We start from the raw sequence: 25,500 nt of genomic DNA, 5'->3' as shown, positions 1-25,500 counted from the left end.
GATCCCGGGGCAGGGGACACCTGTGTTACCTGAGAAGAAGTGGGCCTTGAAGCCCTTCTTGGAGACAGTGTTGTCTGACTTGAACTCCACACGCATGTTGTTGTACTGGGAAGTTATAACCTCGGGTTTTTCAGCGCCGCAGAACTTGCCGTGAAGTTTGGAATCCGCTGTCAGTCCACTCCTCACCTCCACAAAGTCATACTTGCACACCTGCCCCAATGGGAACAGTTCAGGACCCGCTTCCAAGGACACCTCCCTTCCCAACATCTCCAACCCTCAATCTATTATTCATGCTCTAAGCCATGAGGACAGGGTTTCTTAACTTGAGGTCCACAGAACCCCATAAGGGCTCTTGAGATTTAGCATTTCCTTCAAATATTCAAAAAAAAAAAAAAACGCTCACTGACATGATTTTGAGAAAGGGGTCCCTTTACTTCCCCAGATTGTTTCAGAGGTTTTTGACACGCAAAAAAGTAAAAGTCGCTTCCCTGGAGTGCTTAAAATATCTAGGTCTCCAAATAAGGACTAACATCGCAGTCTTATTTGAACAGGATTCACAGTACTAATTCTGGGCTTTCCAACAGAATCATTGGATTTCAAAATTAGTGCTCTTTCCACTAACTCTGGATCAAGGGATCTGAGTTCAAATTCTATCTCTGATATTTATTTGTATGATAATCTCACTTCCCTTGTATGTAAAACTACAGGGTTGGACCACATAGCCTTTGATGTCCCATTCAGCTTCAGCTCTCAGATCTTATGAAGTGTTTATCCAGTCTCTCTAAAATGAAGACCTCCTTTGTAATGAGGAACTCACTCTCTTTTGAAATTCCCCAACTTGCTCTCAGTTTTTTTCCTCAGTGGCCAAACAGAACGGATTATCTTCCACATAACATCTCTATAAATATCTGTATCCTTATCCCAAGCCTTCTCTTCAACCCCTGTTTCCCTTAATTGATCCTAAATTGTAAATTCCTTGAGAACAGGATCCACATCTTATAAACCAATTAAACATTTGTGAGTCTATGTGCCGAGTTTGAATCTGGCTGTAGACCCTACTAGCAGTGTGACACTGGGCAAGTCATTTCTTCTGTTTGCCTCAGTTTCATCAGTGGGATAATTAGGATACTAAAAGTATCTACCTTTCAGGGTTGTTGTGAGAATTAAATGAGATAATATTTGTAAAATACTTAGCGCAATGCCTAGCACCTTTTCCCAACAACTAGATGCTGTGAGTGCTACAATTTTCTCCATTTTACAAATGAGAAAAAAGATAAAAGATAAAGGTTTTAAGAGTTTTGTCCATTATCATGCAGCTAGTAAGTGTTTGATTTGAACTTCGATCTGCTTTGTTCCCTTGGCCACCTAGCTTTCTATGCAAATTATACATATAGGTTATACAAAAATCTATCAATGACAAAAGGGGATGGTAGGAAGAGTTTTCCAAAAGCCCTGGAAGAGGGGATACGACCCTCCTTGGCTGTACTTTGGGGATGGAGTACAGCCTCATAACACACATAACTGCAACAAATTTTGATTCCTATAGGATAGGATAAAATACCCACTAGTGAACTAAGTGGTACTATTGACAGAAAACTCATGAGTCACAGTGGACCAAAAGCTGAGTATAAATCAACAATTAAAAAATAAATAAATCAATGATGAGATTTCAACCTGCATTATTAGAAGTATTTAAATCTAAGAGTTAGGACACAAACTTAGCAGATGTAGGGATATGCTGGTGTATGTTTAACAATTGGCTCTCCAGCTGGGGCAGGAAGGGAGGTAGTGGGAAAGGTACATGGAAAGTTTGATCTGCATTATATTTTTTAAAAGTCAAGAAATCAACAAAATAATGAGCTCTAAATGTATAGTTTGCTGATTTCCAAGATGTAAAGGAAATGGAAATTTAACAATCAACTCTGTAGTCCAAGTTGCCTGTAGAATAGCCTTGCTTAGACCCTCATTAAAATAATATACTCAGGTTTGTCTTTGATAATTTAAAAAGTTAGAGAGGAGTATTAGCTTACTGATTATAAGGGGGAATCCCCAAAGTTCTATGACTTTGTCTTTGGGAGTTGATCCCTAAGGTTCCGACTTATCAGCAACAAAGATACCTTAGGCTTAAGAGTACTATTTCTGGGGGCAGCTTGGTGGTGAAGTAGATAGAACACCAGCCCTGAAGTCAGAAAGACCTGAGTTCAAATCTGACACTTACCACTTCCTAGCTGGGCCCCATTGGGCAATTCACTTAATCCCAATTGCCTCAGGGAAAGAAAGAGTTCTGTTTTTCAGTTTAGGAAGGAAAGGAAGGTAGAGAATACACCCAGGATTTTACCAATATAGGGAGCTCCTGAGTGAGAAAATTCCCTTTGCCAAAGGGGGTTAGCATCATTTCTTTTTGCTTTTAAATCTGTACAATATTTATTGATCATATGTTATGTGCATGGTCTTTTTTAAATAGTCTTTTACTTAGTAATTAATGTTTAATTAAATTAATGTTATTAACAGATTAATTAAATTAATATTTAATAAGTTTTTTTATTTTCAAAATATAGTTAACATCATTTCTGTAACTTAAAATAGTCTTAAAAAGTTGACTAGTGCATTAAGAAGTTATGACTCCCTCAGGGTCACACTGCCAGTGTCAGAAGTGGCAAAATTTGAACCCAGGACCTCCTGGCTCTGAGTCTGCTCCCTCTCTTAGGCTACATAGATAAATGAGACCTCCTTCCCCCAGCCCCTCCAGACCCAAGTAAGAGATATAAGGCAGAATAATGGGAGATGGGATAGTAGAAGGATATGGGAATAGGAGAATGGACCACGGCTGCTTTGCCCTCCCCTGGGCTGAGAGCCAGAACTGGTACTTACATCATTTCCTTCTGTCTCAAAGAAGTCGAACTGAAGAGAGATTCGGTACTGGGTGGGGGCCACAAGCTGCCAGATACAGTTCTTGTTGGGAGGGTACTCCTTGGGCCAGCCTGGGCTGGTGATGGAGCCATTGAGCTTGGTAAGGAAACCACCACAGGCAGCTGTGGGGTGGGAAAATCGGAAGGTGGAGTCAGAGAGGTCATTATTCATCAGGGACCCCTGGCCTGGGAGAGGGAGAAGGGCATGGGAGAGGTAAGCCCTGGCTTGGACCTGACTGAGAAGCCAGCAGATGGAAAGGGAAATGCCCAACGGCTCCACGAGACCAGATAGGCAGGACTGAGGACGGGTGGTGCTAGAGGGTCAGGGGCTGGGTAGGAGCCTGCAGAAACTTCAGGAGCTCCTATGCCGGACAGCTCCCAGAGCTCCAAGGGAAGAGTTTATCCAAGGGGCATCAGGAATGCCCACTGATGTAGTGATTTCTGGGCACCGGAGGTGCTGCTCACCTTCACAGCGGCGTTTGTCTGGAGCCAGCTCGTAGCCCGGATCACAGCTGCATTTGTAACTGCCCAGAGTGTTGAGGCAACGCTGCTCACAGCCGCCTCGGTTGGGCCGGGAACACTCATCCACTTCTGGTTGGGACAGAGAGTAAAGAAGTTTCATGGATTCTTCTGGACCTTCCAAACCTCTTTTTATTCCTTTCTCTGCCCCACTTTTTTGTGCTTGGCAGGGGACAGTTCCCACCACTTTGTCCCCCTGCCCAAGAATCCCATCTAATAGGAGGACACAAGTGGAGAGCTGGGGTCCTGCAGCTCCCCCATGGGAAGACAAAGGGATCTCTTATGGCCAAAGGTTCTTACTCTTTTTTTGTGGGACATGGACCCTTTCTCACAATGATGTTTTTAAATACATAAAATCAACTACATAACATTACAAAGAAAGCCAAAGGCGAATGAAAATAAGATGGAATTTTTTCCCATTCAAGCTCATGAATTTCTGGTATTTAAAAGTACAGAGATGAAGGCAGTGGATACCAGAGAATGAAACAGATAAACCATATGTGTACATGTGTACATGCATGTGCAAGTGTATGTGCACATGTAGATGTACACCGTGTGTACCTTATGTCTGTGTGCATATATGTGCATGTATGTATAATGTAGGGGCACTGAACCATCCAGAAAGCTTCTCCTAACTACCCATAATGACCTCATCTTTCTCTAAATTCCTAGAATACTGAGTGTATCAGTCCATTGACACACTATCAGTCCATTGACACTGAGCATATCCCGCCCTGAAAGGAGGTGTGGTACAGTGGAAGGGGTGCTGGGCTTGAAGTAAGGGGATATCTGAGCTGAAAGCCTATTCCTGACAGTTATTTGCTAGGTGTCCATCAGCAAGTCAACACCCCTCTCTGATCATCTTAGCTGTATAATAGGGATGATAATTCCTACAGTACCAACTTCATGGAGTTGTCTTGTGAAATATATGTTTTTATATAAAACCCTTGGTAAACATTAAAGATCTATATGCATATGTCCCAAAAAAATTTAAGCTTTAATAGCTACTCACTTCATCTGGTTCTAAGCTATAAAGTTTAAGTAAGTTATGAGTATCTTTTGGAATGCCCTGCAGATATGTCAACTATTTTTATTATGTCTTATACCATTTGAGATTTGTATTATTGGTTAAGTTTTCACTGTGTGTGTGTCTTGTCTCCCTGATTAGAGAGTGAATTTCTTGAACTGTCTTACATTTCTTGTGAGTAAATTTGATCCAACAAAGATTTCTTTAGGACATGCTATGTGTAAGGTCCTATATCAATCAGGTTCTGGAAATACAGTGATAAAAACAACATAGTTTCTTACTTATAGGAGCTTAGGAGGGTGACACATCAATGCAGAGAACTGTGAAATGTTAAAAATGGCTTAAAATGACGAGAGAGATAGGAGATAAATCTTCCCACTTTTAGCTCCAAAGCGTATCACAATGGTGGGTACAGAGTTGTTATTCAATATATATTTGTTGAGCAAAGGAATGAACAAAAAAATAAAATAAAAGAGGTAGAAACATGGGTATTTCAGAGAGTGATGGACAATGGGGTAGTTCAGTGGGGAAGCAGTAACTATATCACAACTCAAATTTTTATAGCAATGAAATGTTATCTCATTTGAATCTTACGACCACCCAGGAAGGTAGTAAGCATTCTAGGAATGGGCACTGCAGAGTTTGGGTAGGAGAAAGGAAGGAGGCACCTTTGAAAAAGTTGACAGCGAAGCCAGCTTTGTTGATGGATCCATCGGAGACAAACTTGAGCCAGAGGCGGCTGGATGTACTTTTGATGTCGTCTGGCTTCTCATAGCCGCAGTATCGTCCAATGAGAGTGCTGGTCTCACTGTTTCCATCCCGTACCTCCAAGTAGTCATAGGCACAGCTGTCATGGCGTTCAATCTGGAAGGAAGATGAAGGGCAGAAGCTAAGTTGGGAGGAGGGGCTTCCACATACCATAGGAACCTGTCCCCAGCTAGGCCCTTGGAGAAGTAGTAGATATAATCTTGAAAACATGATGAGGGCAAAAAGGTTGGTCAAAAGAACCAGAGGAAAAGTGTTTGGATGCTGACTGCCTGAAGAGAGAGGACCCAGAGATACAATGGGTTAGAGGGCTATCATTCCCTATAAGCAGGATGGTCCCATGTTCAGAGATTCAACATCATACCTCAAAAGACTGGAAAGTAAGCCCCACATGGAAGCCTTCAGACACCTGGATCCTCCAAATACAAACTTTGCTGGGTCGGTAGTCATCTGGGTAATTTGGTGACTGAATATGGCCATTGTCTTTCTTTACATCACCCCCACAGATAGCTGTAAACAGTACGGGTGGAGGAAGTTAGAGTAATTGTAGAGAGGACCTCATTCCATCTTGGGGGAGGGGGGGTTGTTTGACCTTTTTCACCTTCCTGGGTTCTTAGAATTCATGATAATTCTCTATTTTAGTAGACGCTTCCCCTTTGTGTCTTCTCTTATTCCCTAGTCCCTGACATTTCTAGACATCTCTTAGAATCCCTTTTCCATAATTCTATTATCTTCCTTCTCCTGTTCCACATACTTCTCTTCTATCTTCCTTTAACTTCACATCCACTCCAACTTCTCCTCCATCTCTGTCTAATTCCATTCTCCATTTGTTTTCTTTTAGGATCTGCCTATTACATTGCCTTTTCCCCTAAGTCAAAGTGGTTCCTTAGTACTTCCTAGTAATGAGAATCAAAATATCAAATTCTCTGGTGGGCTTTCGAAGCACCTTATAATTTTGCTCCTCCCTGACTTTCTAGTCCTGTCCCAGTTAGAACCTGCCCTTTGAGATTGCCTTCCATTTATACTTTATATGGATGTTTCTTTTTTGCATGTTGTCTCATTAGTATGTAAGCTCCCTGAGGGTAGGGACCTTATTTTTGTCCCTTTCCCTTCCACTTATCCAGTTGCTGAGTTGATCCAGTTATATCTGACTCTTTGTGACCCCATTTTGGGGGTGTTCTTGGCAAGTATAATGAAGTGGTTTGCCATTTCTTTCTCTAACAAATAAAGAAACTGGGGCAAACAGAATTAAGTGACTTGCCCAGTGTCAAACACTAGCCTCTGAGGTCACATCTGAGCTTAGGTCTTTCCTGTTCTAATCCCAGTGCTCTATACATGGTACCTCCTAGCTGTTCTGTATAACCAGAGCTTAGCACATAGTAAATGTTTGTAAATGCTCATAGACTAAGATCAGTTTAAGAGGGCAAAGATAAGGCATTCTTATTATACATAGGCCTTATCAACCCCACACCACATTCCCCACAAATACCTTCATAAACAGCAAAGAAGCCTTTCCCAACCCAATTGCTGCTGCTTCGGAATTCCACCCAGAGGCGGCTGTCGGTAGAGACGATGGGTTCAGGGAGTTTGTTCCCACAGAACCTTCCTAAAGGCAGTGAAAAGGTAGGGAAAGGTGTGAGAATAGTGTCAATAAATCCATCTATAGATTATGTGTAGGTAAAGCAGGCAGTACATAGGAGGGCACAATGAGGGATTCCTTAATATGCACATGTTTGCAATATCAGAAAGTTCCACTGTCCTTAGCCTGGCTACATTTATTTTATAATGTCATGTCCCATGTGTCACAGAAAATGCTTGACATTCACTATAGATCGCAACATAAAAGAGATACAACTTTCCCTTCTTTCTTCTATCCTTTCTTTCTTTCCTTCCTTCTTTTCTTTCTTTCTTTTTTCCCTTCCTTCCTTTCCTTCCTCCTTCTTTCTCTCCCTCCCTCCTTCCTTCCTCTTTCTTTCAAACAGGGTCACTGTATCCACTAAGCAATTTAGCTACCCCTGAGATACAACTTTCAAGCCTTGCCTAGGGCAGCCAGATATTCTAGGTTCTATCCCTACCTTTACCCTGACCATCTATCTCTACTTAGGGCCCTTTCTTCTCAGACTCCTTTCCTTCATTGGACCACATACATAAATGACCATGTTCAATCATTCCAAATTTCCTTTCCTTCCACAAACTGCAATACTGTGAACCAGCCTCCTGGACCTGGGATGATTACATGAAGGGACATAGATACAACCACAAACAACCTGCTTGCCTTTTTCCTTCTTATCTCTGCTCCAAAGTTCTTACTCTACTATCAAGCAGGCCAGATAGACATGATTATCCCCACTTCATAGGTGAGCAAACTGATACCCACAAAGGTCATAGAACAGAACCAGGATTAGAATCCAAGGCTTATGCCTCTGAGTCCAAGCTTTGTTCTCTTGTAGCATAATGACCAGCTAGATGAGTATGCTTGGAGTAGGTGAATAGAGGAGCTTTAGGAAAGTTATCAGGAAAGAAAAAGATAGTTTTCAGAAAGGATGATAGAAATAATAATAAACCCCAGCATTTATACAGCACCTTAATATTTTCAAAGTGCTTTACAAATGTTATCTCATTTGACCATGATCTAGAGCAGGCTAGGACACAGTTACCTCGGAGGGGAGCTTTTCTCCAAAACCCGTCTCTAACCTCTACGTAGTCGTACCAGCACAGCCGGCTGCGGTATAGGTCCAGGGAAGTAAAATTCAGAAGGATCTGTCAGGAAAAAAAAGAAGAAAGTGAAAGGCTACAGCACTTCTGGTGCCAGAAGCTAGCCTTCTCACCATAGTATGACCCATCCGTCAGCTGAGTAACCTGCAGCCTTGTGAAGTTCAAGAAAAGATCCTCTATCCTAAAGCTCTCAAGGTTCTCAATAGAGATGCTCTAGGGCAGTGATGTCTAACTCAAATAGAAAACCATACATAAGGATCTCTACAAATTGACTTTGTTCATCATTACAGTAATGTCTGATTCTCTGACCCCATTTGGGGTTTTCTTGGCAGAGAAGCTAGAACGGTTGGCCATTTTCTTTTTTAGCTCATTTTACAAATGAGCTCATTTTACAGTTTACGGAGGCAAACAGGGTTAAGTGACTTGCTGAGGGTCATACAGTTAGGAAGTATCTGAGATCAGATTTGAATTCAGGAAGAATAGTCTTCCTGACTCTAATCCAGGCATTCTATGCACTGTCCCACCTACCTGCCCACAGGTAGAAAACCACAAATTAATATTAGATATATCATATTATATTTTATTTTGTTAAGTATTTTCCAGGTAGAAAACCACAAATTAATATTAGATATATCATATTGTATTTTATTTTGTTAAGTATTTTCCAAATACATTTTAATCTGTTTCAGGCATCACTTGGCTTGTACTGGGGTAAGACAGACTGCAAGCTGCATATCTGATACCTCTGTTTATAGCACCAGAGAGTTCCCTCTCACTAAAGACTTCTTTTCAAAGTTCATTTAATATAACTACTAATACTTCAGTGTGAATTAGTTAATCAGGAAGGGTTCCTGTTAATAGGATCAGTCCAGGATAGCATGAGAATACTGGGTACCGAGAGGCAAAAAGTCCTAGAAAGATGACTTTCCTTTTCATAAGCACCCCTCCATGAAAAGGAACATACTAAACATTGTAAAGGAGACAAAGGTCCTTATGACACAGTCAAAGAGTTCATAGTTTGTTGGAGGTGTATAAGAGAAATAGAGATGAAAATGTAAGCAACAAGATAGAACCCAAAGGAAACCTTACTATAACATAACTTGAACAAAGGCTTACCTACCCTACACTGAAAAAGCTTTTGTGAGGAGGGAACCAATTTTTAAAGTTATGGGTTTTTTCCCACAATAGTATTGTATTTTTCCAAATGCAAGTAAAGATAGTTTTCACCATTCATTTTGTGTAAAATTTTATATTTCAAATTTTTTCTCCAACCCTCTCTTACCTCCCCCTTTTCCCAATACAGCAAGCAATCTGATATAGGTGAAACATGTAATCTTTCTAAACATATAGAAAGATGTTTCAAGAGGAATAAAAAGTGTATCAAATGCAATTGTAAACATTCAGTTGTGAATATTTCCAATGGAAAAATGAGTCAAGTATCTGAAGAAACCAACATCACTGCAAGAAAATTCTTGGATGAGTTTATATTTCTAATGCACATGGATAAAAGATGAAGGAGGCCCATGCAGTCAAGGTTGAATGCAAAATAGGGACAATGACCAAAAACAGCATACTTGGGCATGATGCTTTATGTTTATTTATCAAATCCCTTTTCTCACAACCACCTTCTGAGATAGGTTAATACTATTGCCTTGAGCTGTGATAATCACGTCAGAAATGCTAAAGCACAGGATGAACTTTAAAAATTGCTAAAGAAAACAAACATCAAAAAAGGACTTTAAAAATGTCTAGAATAAAAACAACAACAACAAAAAAAAAAAAGAATGGATTTGGACCTGGGGGAAAACAGTGTAAAGTTAACAGATGATAAAGGAAAATACTGCTCAACTTGTATTCTCTGTTCGTTTTCTTTACCAGGGAGAATGAATTCTCCAATCACATTCAAAAGGATAAGGCAAACATGATTAAGAGGCAATTGAAGCCTGAGATAAGGTGAAAATGGTAAGAGCACATCTCATCACTTTGAAATAATATCCCAGAGAACTGAAAAGACTTGCAGATGTGAGAACACAGAAGCACTACTAGTGATGTCTGAAAAATCATGGTGGATGGGAAAAGGGCCAGAACATCAGATGGGTAAATACGGTTCCAATTTTCCAAATGTGGGAAAAGATAGATTATTTAAACTAAAGGCTAGTGATTTTGACATCAAGTCCTGGAAAAATTCTAGGATGATTACTAAATAGATGGTTTGTATGCACTTAGGACAGGAAGCAATGATCATTAGTAGATAGCATGAGTTCACCAAGAATAAGTTATGTCAAACTGATAACATTTCCTTTTTGATTCAGTTTCTAGATTTGTACACCAGGGGATGCCATATATATAAAATCGGGCTTTTTTCAATGGCTTTGATAAAATCCAGATATGATCGATTGATCTATCTATTTATCTATCTATCTATCAGAGATGGATTTTATCAAAGCCATTGATAAAAGCCCATATGTCACAAAAGCAGTGAGGATGGTGGCAAGAAGACTAGGATTTTGTCCTAGTTTTGCCAATAAATACTTTGTTACCCTGGCCAAGTCACTCTACCTGAGCCTCAATTTGTTAATCTTTGACATGGAAATACTCTTTGTGCTATCTGTCTTCCAAGGTTGTTTTAAATACCATGGGTGTAAGGGCAACATCTTACTTATATTTTATGTCTTTCAGAGCCAAGTACTGTATTTTGGACATAGTAGACACTTTGTTTTGACTCAGATCAATTATTAAGCTACTACTCAATAAATATAAACTTCTATAAGGCAATGACGATTTGTTATGTATTTTGAATCCTCCTTGATATTCTGCTATGCACATGACAAATTTTTTAAAAAAATTTTCTTTTCTTTTTCTATTTTGGTTTTTTCTTATTTGTATTTGGTTTTAAATAAATTTTTAATAGAAGGCAATGACTGTTTTTATATTTCTGTCTAGTGCCTAGCACAGTGCTTTACATTAAATATACACTAGGTGTTTTAGCACATTTGTGGAACTGAACTACTCTATGCCAACTATGTGTTAGCTCCTGGAAATACCCAAAACATAAAACAAACCAAAAAACCCTCTCTTTCCCTCAAGAAACTTACATAGTGACATAGAGAACAGGAGAGAATTAGGAAAACTTGGATTCAGATCCTGCTGTTCAGTTCTAGGTAAGTCACCTAAAATCTGAATACTCAGTTTTCTCATTTGTAAAATTTGTAAAATAGGGATGATAATAGGGTTGTTGTGAGGATCCAATAACAATTGTAAAGGACTTTGCAAACTTTAAAGCACTATATAAATACGGCGCTACTATTACAACTACAACAACAATAGCTAATACTACTACCACTATCACCAGTATCACTATAGCAGCACCATTACCACCACTACTCATCACTACCATCCCCACTACTATTATTATTACTACGACCACCACTACAGAATTCACTTAATAAAAGGTTGTTAAATGAAAAAATGAATAAATGACAAAGTACAATATAAATGTAAGCTATTATTATTCTATTTTAAGGACAAGATGAACCGGATTATAGTATACATAGTTAAGTGTCTAAACAACCAAAAAACAATGATCTAAGTTGATGGTAACTTGAAGGCAAATCTCTAGCTATGTGCCATAAAAGCTTTCTGTTCTTGAATCTGTCCTTTTCCAACATTTTGGCCAAGGATTAGGGTTAAGGCATATTCAGTTCAAATCAACAATCATTTACAGAATCATTCAGCAATCATTTACAGAACCATAACAAGGGATCCTGGCACCTGTGAAAATCCACTTGAAGAGAGTGAAGTAATCATTCCCCAAAGAATCTAGCCTGTACCCCAAAGGAGCATGAGAAAGAAGTCAGAAAGGCTTCTATAAAGACAGTCTGACCTTAAGTACCATGCCTCCCCCTCTCTTCCCAACCTCTGTGGCCCACAACCTCACTCTCTGCCCCAAGCATTAACATTACTTACTTCTACCTTCAACTATTTCTGTCCCAGGTGAAAGCCTGATGGCATCAGTGCTAAGCCTTAGGGAAGCTAAGGATGCTAACAGGTGTGACCAAGAAGGAAATGTATTTCGGTAATGACAGACAGATTGTACAAAAGATATGGAGATAGGAAATGAACCACTGAGTCCAGGGAATAGCAAATTTGGATGGAATATAAAGTTCATGATAGAAATAATGTAAAGTAAGTAGGAAAAGGAAGACTAGAGCCAGATGGTGAAGGGCTTTAAATGCCAAACAAATGCCAAACAAATCTTAGAGATGATAGGGAGCCAGTAAGGATTCTTGCTCAGAGGAATGACATAATAAGAACCATGCTTTAGATGTATTATTTTTATAGTTCCGTAGAGGATGAATTACAAAGGAAAAAAGAACTGAAGTAAAGGCACCAATTAGGAGGATAGTTCAGTAGTTTAGGAGAAAAGGAAAGAGGATGAGAGTGGGTGTCATGAGAATAGAGAGAAAGGGAAAGATGTTGTGAAGGAAGGATAAGGAGGAGGAAAAGAGGAAAGCTGGGGTTGAAAATTTCAGTAACTTGGAAGGACAGTGTTGTTTTTTTTCTTTAATAGAAATAGACAAGTTCAAAGGAGTGGTAGAGTACAGGAAAAAAGATTATGAATTCCATTTTATATGTGTTAAGTTTGAGATATTTATACAATGTTAGAGCAAACTGGTGACATAAGACTAGATTTCAGAGAAATGATTTAAAATGGGTGCATAAATTAGGAAGTTAGCTTTATGGTGATGATAATTGAACCCATGGGAACTGATGAGAATACCAAGGGGTGGGGTAGAGAGAGAAGAGAACATCAACGAGAATCTTGGGCTTTGCTCATGGTTAGAGAGTGAGGAGATAAGCCCCAAAGAAAACCAAAAAGGGAAATCATAGGGGTAGGTGAACTAGGAGAAGACAGTATCAGGAAAGCTGAGGGAGGAGGGAATACATAAGAGAGACTACTAAATAATGTCAAAAGCCACAGAAAGTTAACAGAAAAATGAGACCTGAGAAAGGGAGTACAGATTTAACAATTAAGAGGAGGTCAGCAATTTTGAAGAGAATAATTTCAGTTGTGGGATGGAATCTGAAATAATTTTTAAAGAGTTTTAGAAGGGAGTAAAAGATGAAGGAGTGACAACAAATAAAGCCAATTTATCATAGAAAGAGACATACAATATTGATTTCAGAAGGTGGGAAAGGCATGGGCACATTTTTAGATGGTAGGGAAGGTATTGGTATATAAAGAGAGAATGAAGATGAAAAGAGAAAGTAGATGATCAATTTCCCAAAAGGAATATAAAGATATGTAAAGGCATAAGGAGAGGAGTTGGCCATGTTAGGAAAAGGATCATTTCTTCATTGGACACCTGAACAAAGGGAAAAGGATAGATAATGTCATAATGAGGTTTTGAGATATAAAATAGGAATAAATGGGAAGCTGTTAGTGGATGATTTCTATTTTTTCAGTAAAGTTGGAGTCAAGATAATCTGGTGAGAAAGAAGGGAGAAGTAGTGGCTTACGAGACTCAAGGAGAAAAGAGAAGTCATTGTGGAGAGCACAATGTAAACCCAATGAGGAAAGAATAAAATAACTTATTGTGCAATTAAGTTGCAATTGAGAGTAAATAACATAAATTTATAAGGCACTTGCTTGGCAGAATCATGATTTCCTCCAGTAGCATTCAGAAATACATGGGAAGGAAAGCAGAAGATTAGTGATGAGGCAACTGTGGAATGGGGTTTGCCAAAATATAGAGGGCAATAAAATAATGAGGAAAAAATTCAAGAGTAGAGAAGTTTATAGATGGACTGATCCACTAGAGGGCCAAGAATTTAAAGGGAGGAAAGTGAAGCCTTTTCTTAAAGAGTAGCACTTGGAGAGCAAGGAAGAACAGAGTGGCTTTGTGGATACAGTGAGAATGAAAAATAAATTTAAGAAAGATAAGGAAGAGGGAGTTTAGAATTCTGGATCACAGTGGTCAAACAGCTATGGGTGAAAATTATTTCTGACTCTAAATAAACCAATGAGATCTTAAAGTATGACTGACCATTCTGGTGTGTGGCTGAGATGGAATGAAAGTAAAGGTCATGAGAGTTGAGATTAATCAGTGAAGAGGCCAGGGGATGTAGGAGGATATTACTATGTATAATGAAGATACCGAATATACAAGGAGCAGAAGTGGGAAAATTGCAAATAGAGGGAGAAAAAAGGGCCTGGGACAAAGTTTTGGGAGACATCCCTGGTAAATGAATGGGAAGTGGGAATGATTTCTGACTTCATCCCTTTACCAGACATGGAAAATGAGAATAGTTCTGATAGGTAGGATAGCACCATCATGGGAGCCAAGGGAAGCAGACAGTGTGTTTAATAGTGTTAAAAAAAAAAAAAAAAAAAAAAAAGCATGTTGGTCAAGGAGCATGTGACTATGAAAAAGCCACTGGAACTGGCAATAAAGAGATCATTGGTGACCTTGGAAAAAGCTGGTTCAGTCAAGTGGTGAGATCATAAGTCAAATTACAGGAGACTAAATGGGTAGTGAAGAAGCATGGTTACAGAGAATACACATGGCTCTTTTTAGAATTTTAGCAAAAAGAAGTGGAGGAAGCTATAGGGTGATAGCTTGAAGGGACAGTAGGGTTAAAGGAAGAGTTTTTTGTTTTGTTTTGCTTTTAGAATGAGCATATTTCTAGATACAGGGAAATGAACCAGTAAAAAGGGAGAGATTGACAATGAAGTAAGGTGCTGAAAGTGACATAGGGATGCAATTAAGCACACAAGTAAAATAATTAACCTTGGAAAGATATAATCCTTCAAGACAGGAGAAAATAGGAAGATGAGATGGACTCTGATATAGAGAAGAGGTAATATTAAGGTTAAAATTCTGATTCTACCACTTATTACATGAGTAGCCTCTCTAGGGGCTTCAGTTTCCAAATTGTAAAATGAGAGGATTGGACTACATCGGGCGTGTCACATATGCAATTATGGAATGAGGACAGAACCAGATTGAAATGTAATTGAGAAATATTTAACAAGATTGATTTTAAAAAAAGCTAGAACACAGATAATGTTAATTATGTAGTTTTCTAAATCAATATGTGGCCCTCAGAGGTCTTTATGTACAGTTTACTGACCTGTTTCTATTTGAGTTTAACACTACTAGACTACAAGACCAATAAGACCCCTTGCAGATCTAAATCTATTGTCCAAACAGCTTCCAGTCTAGAAAGTGAGGTCATCTACATAAAGTGTGGGAAGGGGCATAGATGGCATGCTCATCAAATCTGTTGATGACACTGAGTTGGAAGAGATAGTTAACAAGGGAATGAAGAATCAAGATTAAAAATGATCTTGACTGGTTAGAATGAGCTAAGAACGTAGCAGGACTTCTTAAAGAGATCTTGGGACTACAGTAATAAAAACTATTGTGTTCAAATTACGTGAGGCCACTCTGAGCTTGGGCAGACCACAATTGGACTGTTTGTGTGTCTGGGTCTAAGGATACTGACAAAATGGCATATGTCAGGTACCCATCAAGTGGAGAATGAATAAACAAGTTGTAGTATATGAATGTAATGGAACATCATTATGCTACATGAAACTATAAATCTAAAGAATTTAGAGAAATTTGGGAAGACTTGTGTGAATTGATGTAGAGTTGTAGAGGGTGGAACTTTGGAGAAGTATAGTTGAAACAAGGTGTTAACTCAGTGGAATTGATGAGATGATAGTTCTCTAGTGCACATATATACTTAGTACTTAGCATGGTGATGTAATGGTTCTCTAACTTCACATATAATCAGTATGCTGTAATGATGTAATTACAATAAGGTATATAAGGGTTAATAAGGATTGGAAGAGAAACATTCTATCTTTGACTAGCTTCGTGATGGCTCTCATGCCTCCTGCACTAAAATCAAGACTGGGCCAGAATAAAGAATCTAGACTTTATTCTTGACCATTCTTGTGGTGTCTACCTTGCTGAGACCAAGGCCCGTCTGAAGGGCTTCCAGAAAGCTAGCCCGAACGTTACATAGAGTAAAATAAGTAGAACTAAAAGAATAAATTAGGTAACAAGAATTAAGATAAACAAACAACAATTCAAGATTAAAATGTCTCCCATTTTAATTGATCACCCACAACAAGGTATTTGATGGAGGCATATGTTGTCATACATATCCCATTTTGATACAAGGGAAGGTTCTACTGCATATGGATATGCACATATGGGTGCCCTTGGAAGTGACAATAATTTTTTAAAAGGCATTAGTAAAAACATGTCAAGAAGATGTAAGAGGAAGATGGCCAGAAAGTCAAAGGTCTGGAAATCATGTCTTATAAGGAAGATTTGAAGAAATTGGGGTCTTTATCCTGAGGAAAAGAAGAGAAGATTGTGAGGATACATGGGATCATAAGCTTTCTAGAATGTGATAGCTGATTTCAAATATTTTCAGAGATGTTGCAGGAAAGAGAACATCAATTTGCTCTGTGCTGCTCCATGGGGCAGAAGGCAGATCAGTAGTTTAGTTGGAAGTTATAAGGAGATAGATCCTGTTTGAATAGAAAGAAGCATTGTCTAGCAAATTAAGAACATTCAACAGTGAAGTAGCTGCCACAATGCTATAACGGACTTCTTATCATTTTTTTTTTTTTTAAGAAGAGGCTGAATGACACTATAGGGATGTTGTCATTAGGGTTCTTGCAGGGAAAGGGAGGATGGATCAGATGATCTCTGAGATCCCTTTCCCAGCTAAGATTCTAGGATTCAATAAGACTGCTTTTACTGAGAACCCTAGGGGATAGAGAGGTCAGAAACAATTTCAAAGAAGATTCTAACAAGGCTTTGGATGATGAAGACAAGCTGCACAAGTTTAGCCAAGACTGGTCTTAACCATAATCACTCCTAGTTCCAAAGAAACAGATAATGGAAGCATGGGATTGAAAAAGGAGCTGATCCACAAGAAGGAAGGAGAAATTGAAAGCTGAAATTCCCCTTTGGGGAAGAATTGCATTGCTGATTAAAGGGAAGAAAAAAGGGAGAGAGAAAGTTAAGGTCAGGATATAAAATTGCCTATTCCATACAAAAAGAAAGAAGAGAAATGTAAAACTTTTGCTTTACTTAGTTGTGTCAATCATGTTGGTGAATTGTTGTTTTTGTAGATTTTATTTATTTGTTTGTTTATTTTTGGTGAAGCGATCAGACAATTAAGTGACAGCTAGTGTCAAGTATTTGAGGATTTGAATTCAGGTCTTCCTCACTTCAGGCCCAATGCTCTTATCCACTGAACCTGATTAACAATGTAGCCATGTTATTGATTAACTACCTGACTATTAACAATGTAGCCCATGAGAACAGGTTTTTTTTATTTGTTTTTATGTATGTTTTTAACTTGAATAATGCAGCCTCTGTTTTATGAGCAATTGGAGAGCTCTGGCAGACCCTGAAGAGCTGGAATATAGTCTTTTGAAGAATAACATTTCATCTTTTCCCACTTAGAAAGTAAGTGGGTGGAAAAGAAGAATAGGTCATTTTGGATAAAGATTTGGAGTCTCTCCTACCCCTAACTCGACTTCAATCAGAAACAAGAAAAAAAACTTACTTTTCAGAGAAAAAGACCATATCATTCTTTAAGGAAAATGTCACAGGCAGAGCTATAGATAGTATTTTTCACATCTGGGGCAAGCAGCAGAAAATACGCCCTCAAATCAGCTTCTAAGACAAATTTAGCTGGGAGTGGAGTGGGGTGGGGTGTTAGTGGTTTAGGGACACTCAGAACCAAAAAATTCTGCTGATTTGAAAATTCTTTCTTTAGAGAAAATACCTGCAACAAAGGAGTAGGTGCTGCCGTCTAGCTGCTTCCTGATGTAACTAATTAGTCTCACTAGTAAGAGCTAAGCTTGGTTGTTTCTCTGCTGCTGAAGAAATGTTAATGCTGTCATCAACTGCTAAATTTTGACACCAAAAAACCCTGATAATGACAATGTTTCTTTTACCACATTTTTTCAAGTTAAGAAGTAAAAAAATATTTTTCCTGTCATATAATTTATAGACAGAATATTTGAAATCTATGGTTTTAGCACATATGACCCTCTGTGCCCCAGGTATATTGAAACTGTTTTTTAAATGAATGGTGACAAAGTGATATCTAGATGACAATGAACAGCATAAAAACTAAAAGACTGACTAAACTCCTGATCTATTACTTGGATAAGGGGATGGCAGACTAGCTGAAAAGGACAGTATTGGTTTGAGCAAATGGAACCTCCCATTTCAGACCTAGACAAATCTAACAAAAGATAAATAAGAAAGCATATAAGGATCTGTGGTGATGAACTAAATGGGAATAGAAAGGAACACATGTATTTATCACTGTCCAAAAATTAATGGGCAGATCAATTGCCCATCTCCCTTAGTAGAGGTTGGAGATAGAAGGGCCTTTAGGGGGAAGAACAAGTAGGTCTGTTTGACTGGAATTTCCATACTGATGAAATGATAGGTATGGAGATATATGTATATGTACATACATATATGGATATGTATCTATATGTATTTAATACTGTATGTGTGGATGGATCCATATAAACTCTTGAAGGATATAGATGTCCACAGAAGGCAAAATAATAGCTTAAACTCCTATCTTAGAGCTCCTAATCTATTTTGTATCGTGGATCTCTCTTGCAGTCTGATTAAACCTATGGCCCCATTCTTAGAATAATTTAAATGTACAAAATAAATACAGAATGATAAAGATAATTATATTGAAATGCAATTATCAAAATATGTTTTTTTCAGTTCATAGGCTCCATATAAAGAATTGCTCTTCTTATTGGGAATTGAGTGGATGTCCATCATTTGGAGAATGGTCAAATAAGTTATGGAATATGAATGCTAAGGAATATTATTGTTCTATAAGAAACGATAAGCAGGATGATTTCAGAGAGCCCTTGCATGACTTGCATGAACTGATGTTAAGTGAAATGAGCAGAACCAGGAGATCAGTGTACATGGCAACAGCAATATTATACGATGATCAGTTCTGATGTATGTGGCTCTCTTCAATAATGAGATGATTCAGATCAGTTCCAATTGTCTTGTGATCAAAAGAACCATCTACACCTAGAGAGAGGATTGTGGGAACTAAGTATGGTTCACAATATAGCATTCTCATTCTTTTTGTTGTTGTTTGCTTGCATTTTGTTTTCTTCATTTTCTTTTCTGGTTTCATTTGATTTTTCTTGTACAGCATGATAATTGTATAAATATGTATTGATATGTTGGATTTAACATATATTTCTACCATGTTTAACATATATTGGACTTCTTCCCATCTAGGGGAAAGGAGTGGGAGAAGGGGGGAAAGCTGGAACACAAAGTTTTGCAAAGGCTAATTTTACAGAATTATCTATGCATATGTTTTGAAAAATAGAAAGCTTTAATTAAAAAAAAAAGGATTGCTCTTCTTGGTTACATAAACGTCATTAATAATTGCAGAAAAGCAAAAATATTAAATTTGCTATACATAATGAAATAAACATAATAAAGGATCTCTGAAGAAAGGATTACAATTTATATAGAGACTAAATAATTTAATTCTAAAGATTAGTAGGTCAAAAAACAGTTCATAGAAATAATAGAAAATTTCATCAAAAAAAAAATAACAATGATACAACATATTAAAACTTTTGGGATGTAGTCAAAGCAGTCCTTAGGGGAAAATTTATATCACTAAACACTTTCACTAATAAAAGAAAGGAGAGATCAACAAATTCAGAATACAACTAGGAAAAACAACAAATTAAAAAATCTCAATTAAGCACAAAACATATTAGTTGAAAATCCAAAAGGACATAAATAAATTGAAATGATAAAGTAGGAGCTCTTCAAAAAAATTTTAATATATATATGTAATATTTTAATATATAAATCATTAGCTAAATTGATAAAATATAGGAAAATCAAATTGCTAATATAAAAATGAAAAAGGTAATTATCATAAACATATGAAATAACTAAAGGAAAACATTAGAAACTATTTTGCCAAATTGCCAGAAAATAACAACACATTAAATGGATATTTAAAAAATATAAAATATTCAGATTATCAGAACAAGAAATGGAGAATTTAAATAATCCAGTCTTAGAAAAAGAAGTTGAGTAAGGTATAAATGAACTATAAAAGGGAAAAAACACCGAGACCAGAATGATCTGTATACTATTGATGCTACTATGAATTGGTCCAATTACTTTGGAAAGCGATTGGAAACTATACTCAAAAAATCACTTAACTGTGCAGACTCTTCAATCCAGTGACACTAGCCCAAATTGATCAAAGACAGAGGGAAAAGATCTACATGTTTATAAAAAAAAATTTATTAGCAACACCTTTTGTTGTAGCAAAAAACTGGAAACAAAGTGGGAACCCATTCATTGGAGAATCATCAAACAAACTGTGATATATAAATCTAATGAAATATTACTGAGCCATAAAATGTTATATAAGGAAATGGTTTGGAGAAACTGCAGAAGATTTGTATGAACTGGATGAAGAGTGAAATAAGCAGAACCAAGAGAATGATTTCTATTCATTGACTCCAACATTATAAAAGAAAACAACTGTGAAAGACTTAAGAACTCTGATTACTGTAATGATCAATCTTGATTTCAAAAGACTGACGATTGTTTCCGGCCTATCGCTGAAGGATGATAATGTATCATACATGGAAAGTGGAGACATTTCCAGATATAACTATTTCAACATAAATTTTGCTTCTTTGTTACAAGATTTTATTTGGGGGAGGGAAGTTCAGAGAAGGGAAGTAGAAAATAATGAAAATCATATAAGAAAAGAGAAGAAAGAAGTAGGTGTCAATGAAACATTTAAAAATATTCAGAATTGACTGGAGGAGAATTCAGAGGGAAACAGATAAGAATAGAAATATTGGTACTATCCTTGTAAAATGGATATGTTAATAAAAACTGTTGGAATTACATTAATATGTTCACTATGTTAAATTTGGTGTATATTAAAAGGAACAGGCTGCATGTCTCATGCACAATTCCCATTCTTTGTGTATGAAAATGTTCATTCTTACTGATGATCTCTATTTTATAATTTAAAAATTTTTAAGAATGATTAATAAAAAAATAAAATTGAGTGAAATTTATTATGTAAAAAAAAAACCAACCCAGTAATCATGATCTCAAAGTTATAGCTAGAATGGATTTAATCAGAAGAGAAAAATAGGGAAACCACACTATATGTCAGCCACATTAATAAATATTGTTTTATACATTTTAAAATAAGTAGACAGTATAAGGTTGGAATATTGCTGTGGTGTAAGAAATGATGAGCATTTAGAAAAATATGGAAAGACTTGGACTTATGAATGATGATTCTTTCTACCTTCAGAGAAACAGAGGACAAGTGGATATAAGCATAGTCTGGTTTTACATATGCATATGAATGTATATGTATATATATGTAGCCGATTATAGATATTTATATACAATGCATGCGATGTAGATACATATGTAAATATGCAGGCATGTATGCACAAAAATGCATGACACACACAGATAGCTCCATGTTTAACTGCAGCTTTCTTGGATAGGGAGGAAGGAGGGAAAGTACACAGCAGAGAACAAAAGAAAATCTACAAAGAAGCAAAGAAGAAATGGACAGCTTTGGATATAATGTGTACTATTTATTATATATGATTTCTTGAAATGAGAATTAATTGATTATATTTTAAATGTTCTCTTATGTTATGCTATGCATATGGTAGTTTTTTCCTTTTATTTTGTATTTAACTTTAAAACAAATAAAAAACATAAAATTTAATTTAAAATGGTTTTTAAACAGAAGGAACTCCCAGGTCCTTTCTCAGTGTGTCTGGGAAGAATCACAGACTTCTCAGCCAGGGACAGTACAGCTAGGGTGACTCACATCAGAGGAAGGCAATAGCGTCAAAGCAACCTCCCTTAATCTCAAGAGAGATTGTGAAATGTGGTGACACGTAGAACAGTAAAAAACAAGACTACCAGAAGTCTCTTTCAGCCTGTGCTGCAAATGACCATGTTATATGTACTGGGGCAATGGAAGGGATTAGAGAGGAGGGCCATTGGCTCATGTGAAGTTACAAGGATTTTCATTACTAAGTAACTTGAACAATGAGTAAGTAGTTGCAAGTATGGTCTTCACTGTACCTAGAATATATTTCCCAGGTTTCTTTGTTAGTGTTTAAATCCAGAAAGAATTGTAAACCCACAGAAGACAACTCAAGCCCTTTGAGTCACAGATGTCTATGGCGCATGACATAGTATTTGACAAATCTAGAGATTGCAGATCTAGTCTAATCCTGAAAAAGACCTTAGAGGTTACCTAGCCCGACTCCCTCATTTTATAGCTGAGCAAACTGAGACACTGAGAAATTCAATGATTTGCCCACAATTATAGATTATTGGAGCCAGAAGGAACATCACGAATCACTTAATCTAATTCCCTCAATTTGTGCGCAAAGTTCAGAAAGAGGTGACTTGCAAAGGTTACCTGACTAGCACTCCATGGACCCAAAATGCAAAACAAGATATATATTTTTGGACATGACCAATGGGAGAAATTTGCTTTGTTTGACTTTGTATTTCTTACATACAAATCTTTTTCATTTTTTTTTTTTGATGTTATTATTCAGTGAGGAGAGGGGGATATTATATGGCATCCAATATAAAGCTCTTTCTATTAAACCACACTGCTTGTGTCAATATCTGGCCTCCCCAATTAGATTTTATGTTCACTATATCCCCATACTAGCACAAGGTACTTAAATACAGCATGAATGAATGAATGAAATTCTGTAGAGAGGTTCCTATCCGCAACACTAACTTCCCTTTCAGAATAAAGTAATACCCTAGGGATATAGAGTAAGGAGAGTGCTGGGTAGGGAGAAGAACACATGTGGGTCAGAGGCTTGGTGGTACCTTTTCTCCTGGTGTGACTGAGATGCGCCAAACACAGTGCATGTGCGCAGAATAGCCATTGGGGTATTCAGGAGAGGAGAAGTTTCCGGTGCTATCTTGAAGAGTTTCTCCACAGGCTGTTGGGCAAACAACAAATGAGCCAGTGCCGTTCATTAGTCCCAGTAACCCAGCCTTCCCAACTTGCATCCAACCCTTCCTCAAACTCGAGCTTTATTCCTTTAAGCATAGGGGCAAGGATGGGAAAAGGAGGCATGAAGCAATTTCTAAGGAATCTGTCTCTTTAAGTTCCTCTCTCCCTGTACACACACATACACCCCCTGCTACACCCTCCCCCCCCCATTCCACCTCTCCTTGCCTCTCGCTGCCAGGACAACCAATTGCACTATGGGCGTTATCATGGCAACAAGGGGTTCCTGCATTTGAGGTCAAACTCTAGCCTAAATCTCTTTCCCCTGCAGTGGGCCCCAACTCCTAGCTCAGCTCAGGATAGGTTAAGTTGGGGGACAGAGAGCAGGGGACAAGAGAATCTTCTGGTTCCTTCCAATGGATTCTCCCTACAAGGACCAGCTAATACCTAGAACATACCCAACACCAGCTTTTGGCTCAATTACTTCCCCTGAGCCTTTGGCTCCATCAGACTTCCATCTTTTGATTGCTTCAGAAAGTCTTATAAACCCTTAAGTGCTCATCTCCACATCCAGCTTAATCTCTTCTTCCTTTAGGCCACTCCTTTCAAGTCTCCTACTCACTCCCTTGGGCTCATTCCTCAATATGCTACTTCGTTTTGTAACTCTTCCCAATTCTGTTCCTTTTCCCCTGACTCCTGCCCAGGCCTTGAAAGGCACAGTTTTGCCCCCTCATGTCTGATTCTTTCCACCTCGTACAATTTGAAGACTTTTCATTTGGCTCTAATAGCCAGCCTCCTAATTCCCTTAAGATTTATCTGGTGTCATGCTACTCCACCATCTTTCACAACTCTGCACCCTGATTAATGCAAGAAAAACCACAATCCCAGAGCACCAAAGATGGCACATGCTACATACAACTCTTGATAGAGAAGAGAGGGACTCAAAATGCAAAATGAGATATACATTTTTGGGTATGACCATTGGGGAAATTTGCTTTGACGATGTGCAAATTTATTACAAATTTATTATTTTTATTTTTGATATTATTTTTCAATTAGGAGAGGGAGAGAGAAAATAAATACTTGTTCATTTTAACATAGCTAAATTATTTAAAGAAACTGCTCTGTCTTTTGTGCTATACCTTTGACTCTCAATGACACTACTCAAGCAAACCCTCCTCTCCAAAGGGGAGAAAACTAGCTCTGATCCCTAACTGTAAGTTTTCCTTCTCACCTGGGCATTTGTAGAGCTTGCGAGCCTGGGCAATGTCCCCCTTACTGAGTCGAGTCCTCTGGCCAATAGGGGGTTTTACTCCATTTACATCATACTTGGGAACAATGGTGTCCAGAAAGATACCCCTGGATAGGGAAACCAAAATCAGAATGGTAATGTTGGGAGAAAGAAAGGGAAGTAAGTGCCTTTAGCAGGGACCCACTCAGATGCAGAAACACAGTATCATCAGTGAGGGGAGCTTCAAGAGGCTCAGTATCTGTTCCATAGGTCACAACCCTGCCTGAGTTCAGACATTCTGTAGCAGGGTTAGGACAGGGTGGAGACAAAGTACCCTATCATTACTATGCCATAGACACAACCCCACCCCATGACAGCTGGACCCACCACGAGGTTGGAGAAGCCACAGGGGAACTCAACATTTAGGGAGGAGGCAAAAAATAGGATGGGATCAAGATATCTAGGGTCCTACTGGTACCTTCCATAGATATTCTACATTCTTATTTAAAAAAAAAAAAAAAGTAAATGTTGAACCTCCAACCTTTATCTTACTACTTTATCCCCAATTCTCACCCCACTGCTCAAGTTCACTCATGCCTGCTCTGATTCCCCAATTCCTAGCAATTTACCTTGCTGGAACTAGATCCTTCGAACATTTAAAACTTTGCTAGCCAACTCAGTCCTTAGGGATCACTCTGAAGACCTTGGGAACCTGATGGCTCCAATTATTTCCTTCCCTTCTTAATGGGAATGCTAAAATCCTGGAAGTTCCCATGAGGTGAATGAGAGATTGGACAGGATTCTACCTCCCCAGAGTCCCTGACTCACATCCAGCTGGATGGAGCATAGCATGAAGGTAGGGTGGGGTGGGATATGAGTCTGTGGGGGTGAAGGATGTAATGACCTCATCACTTTACTTTGGTCTCTGATGTTGCTTCAAGGGTCTGGGAACAGCCTTGGATTGAGAAAGAGCCAGAAGGCAGGAAGAAGGAGAGAGTGGAACTGAAAGAGAAAGAGAGAGATTGAGCTTTGGCTGGGGGTGGGGTGAGGGCAAGGGGTAGAAGGACAAATTCAAGGGCAGAGGAAAAGACAAGGAAAGAAAACAGAAAGAGCAGGCTGAGTTAGAAGCTGCAAGAGGCCAGGTCCTATTTCTGATGAGAAAGGAATTGAGATACTGCCTTGAAGGAGTCTGGTGATCTCAAAACTCCCTCTCCAAGCTTTCCCAGAAG

The 25,500-nt window shown here is 38.2% G+C and overlaps 1 protein-coding gene across 2 annotated transcripts in view; it reads right to left on the bottom strand.

The window, feature by feature from the left end:
• BMP1 (bone morphogenetic protein 1) overlaps positions 1-25,500 on the bottom strand; it is a 55,037-nt gene that overhangs the window by 11,856 nt on the left and 17,681 nt on the right. For both annotated transcript variants that reach the window (XM_003758046.4, XM_031950868.1), the window contains exons 7-15: positions 24,275-24,399; positions 22,914-23,029; positions 7,878-7,980; positions 6,710-6,826; positions 5,585-5,730; positions 5,124-5,319; positions 3,375-3,500; positions 2,872-3,032; positions 30-210 (exon numbers count right to left, since the gene is read on the bottom strand). In XM_003758046.4, the coding sequence (XP_003758094.1) occupies positions 30-210; positions 2,872-3,032; positions 3,375-3,500; positions 5,124-5,319; positions 5,585-5,730; positions 6,710-6,826; positions 7,878-7,980; positions 22,914-23,029; positions 24,275-24,399 (1,271 nt within the window). The remainder of the gene's footprint in view (positions 1-29; positions 211-2,871; positions 3,033-3,374; positions 3,501-5,123; positions 5,320-5,584; positions 5,731-6,709; positions 6,827-7,877; positions 7,981-22,913; positions 23,030-24,274; positions 24,400-25,500) is intronic.

The sequence above is a fragment of the Sarcophilus harrisii genome, chromosome 2 (assembly GCF_902635505.1).
Source record: "Sarcophilus harrisii chromosome 2, mSarHar1.11, whole genome shotgun sequence".
Classification (NCBI taxonomy): domain Eukaryota; kingdom Metazoa; phylum Chordata; class Mammalia; order Dasyuromorphia; family Dasyuridae; genus Sarcophilus; species Sarcophilus harrisii.
This window is presented reverse-complemented; position numbering and strand designations above follow the sequence as displayed.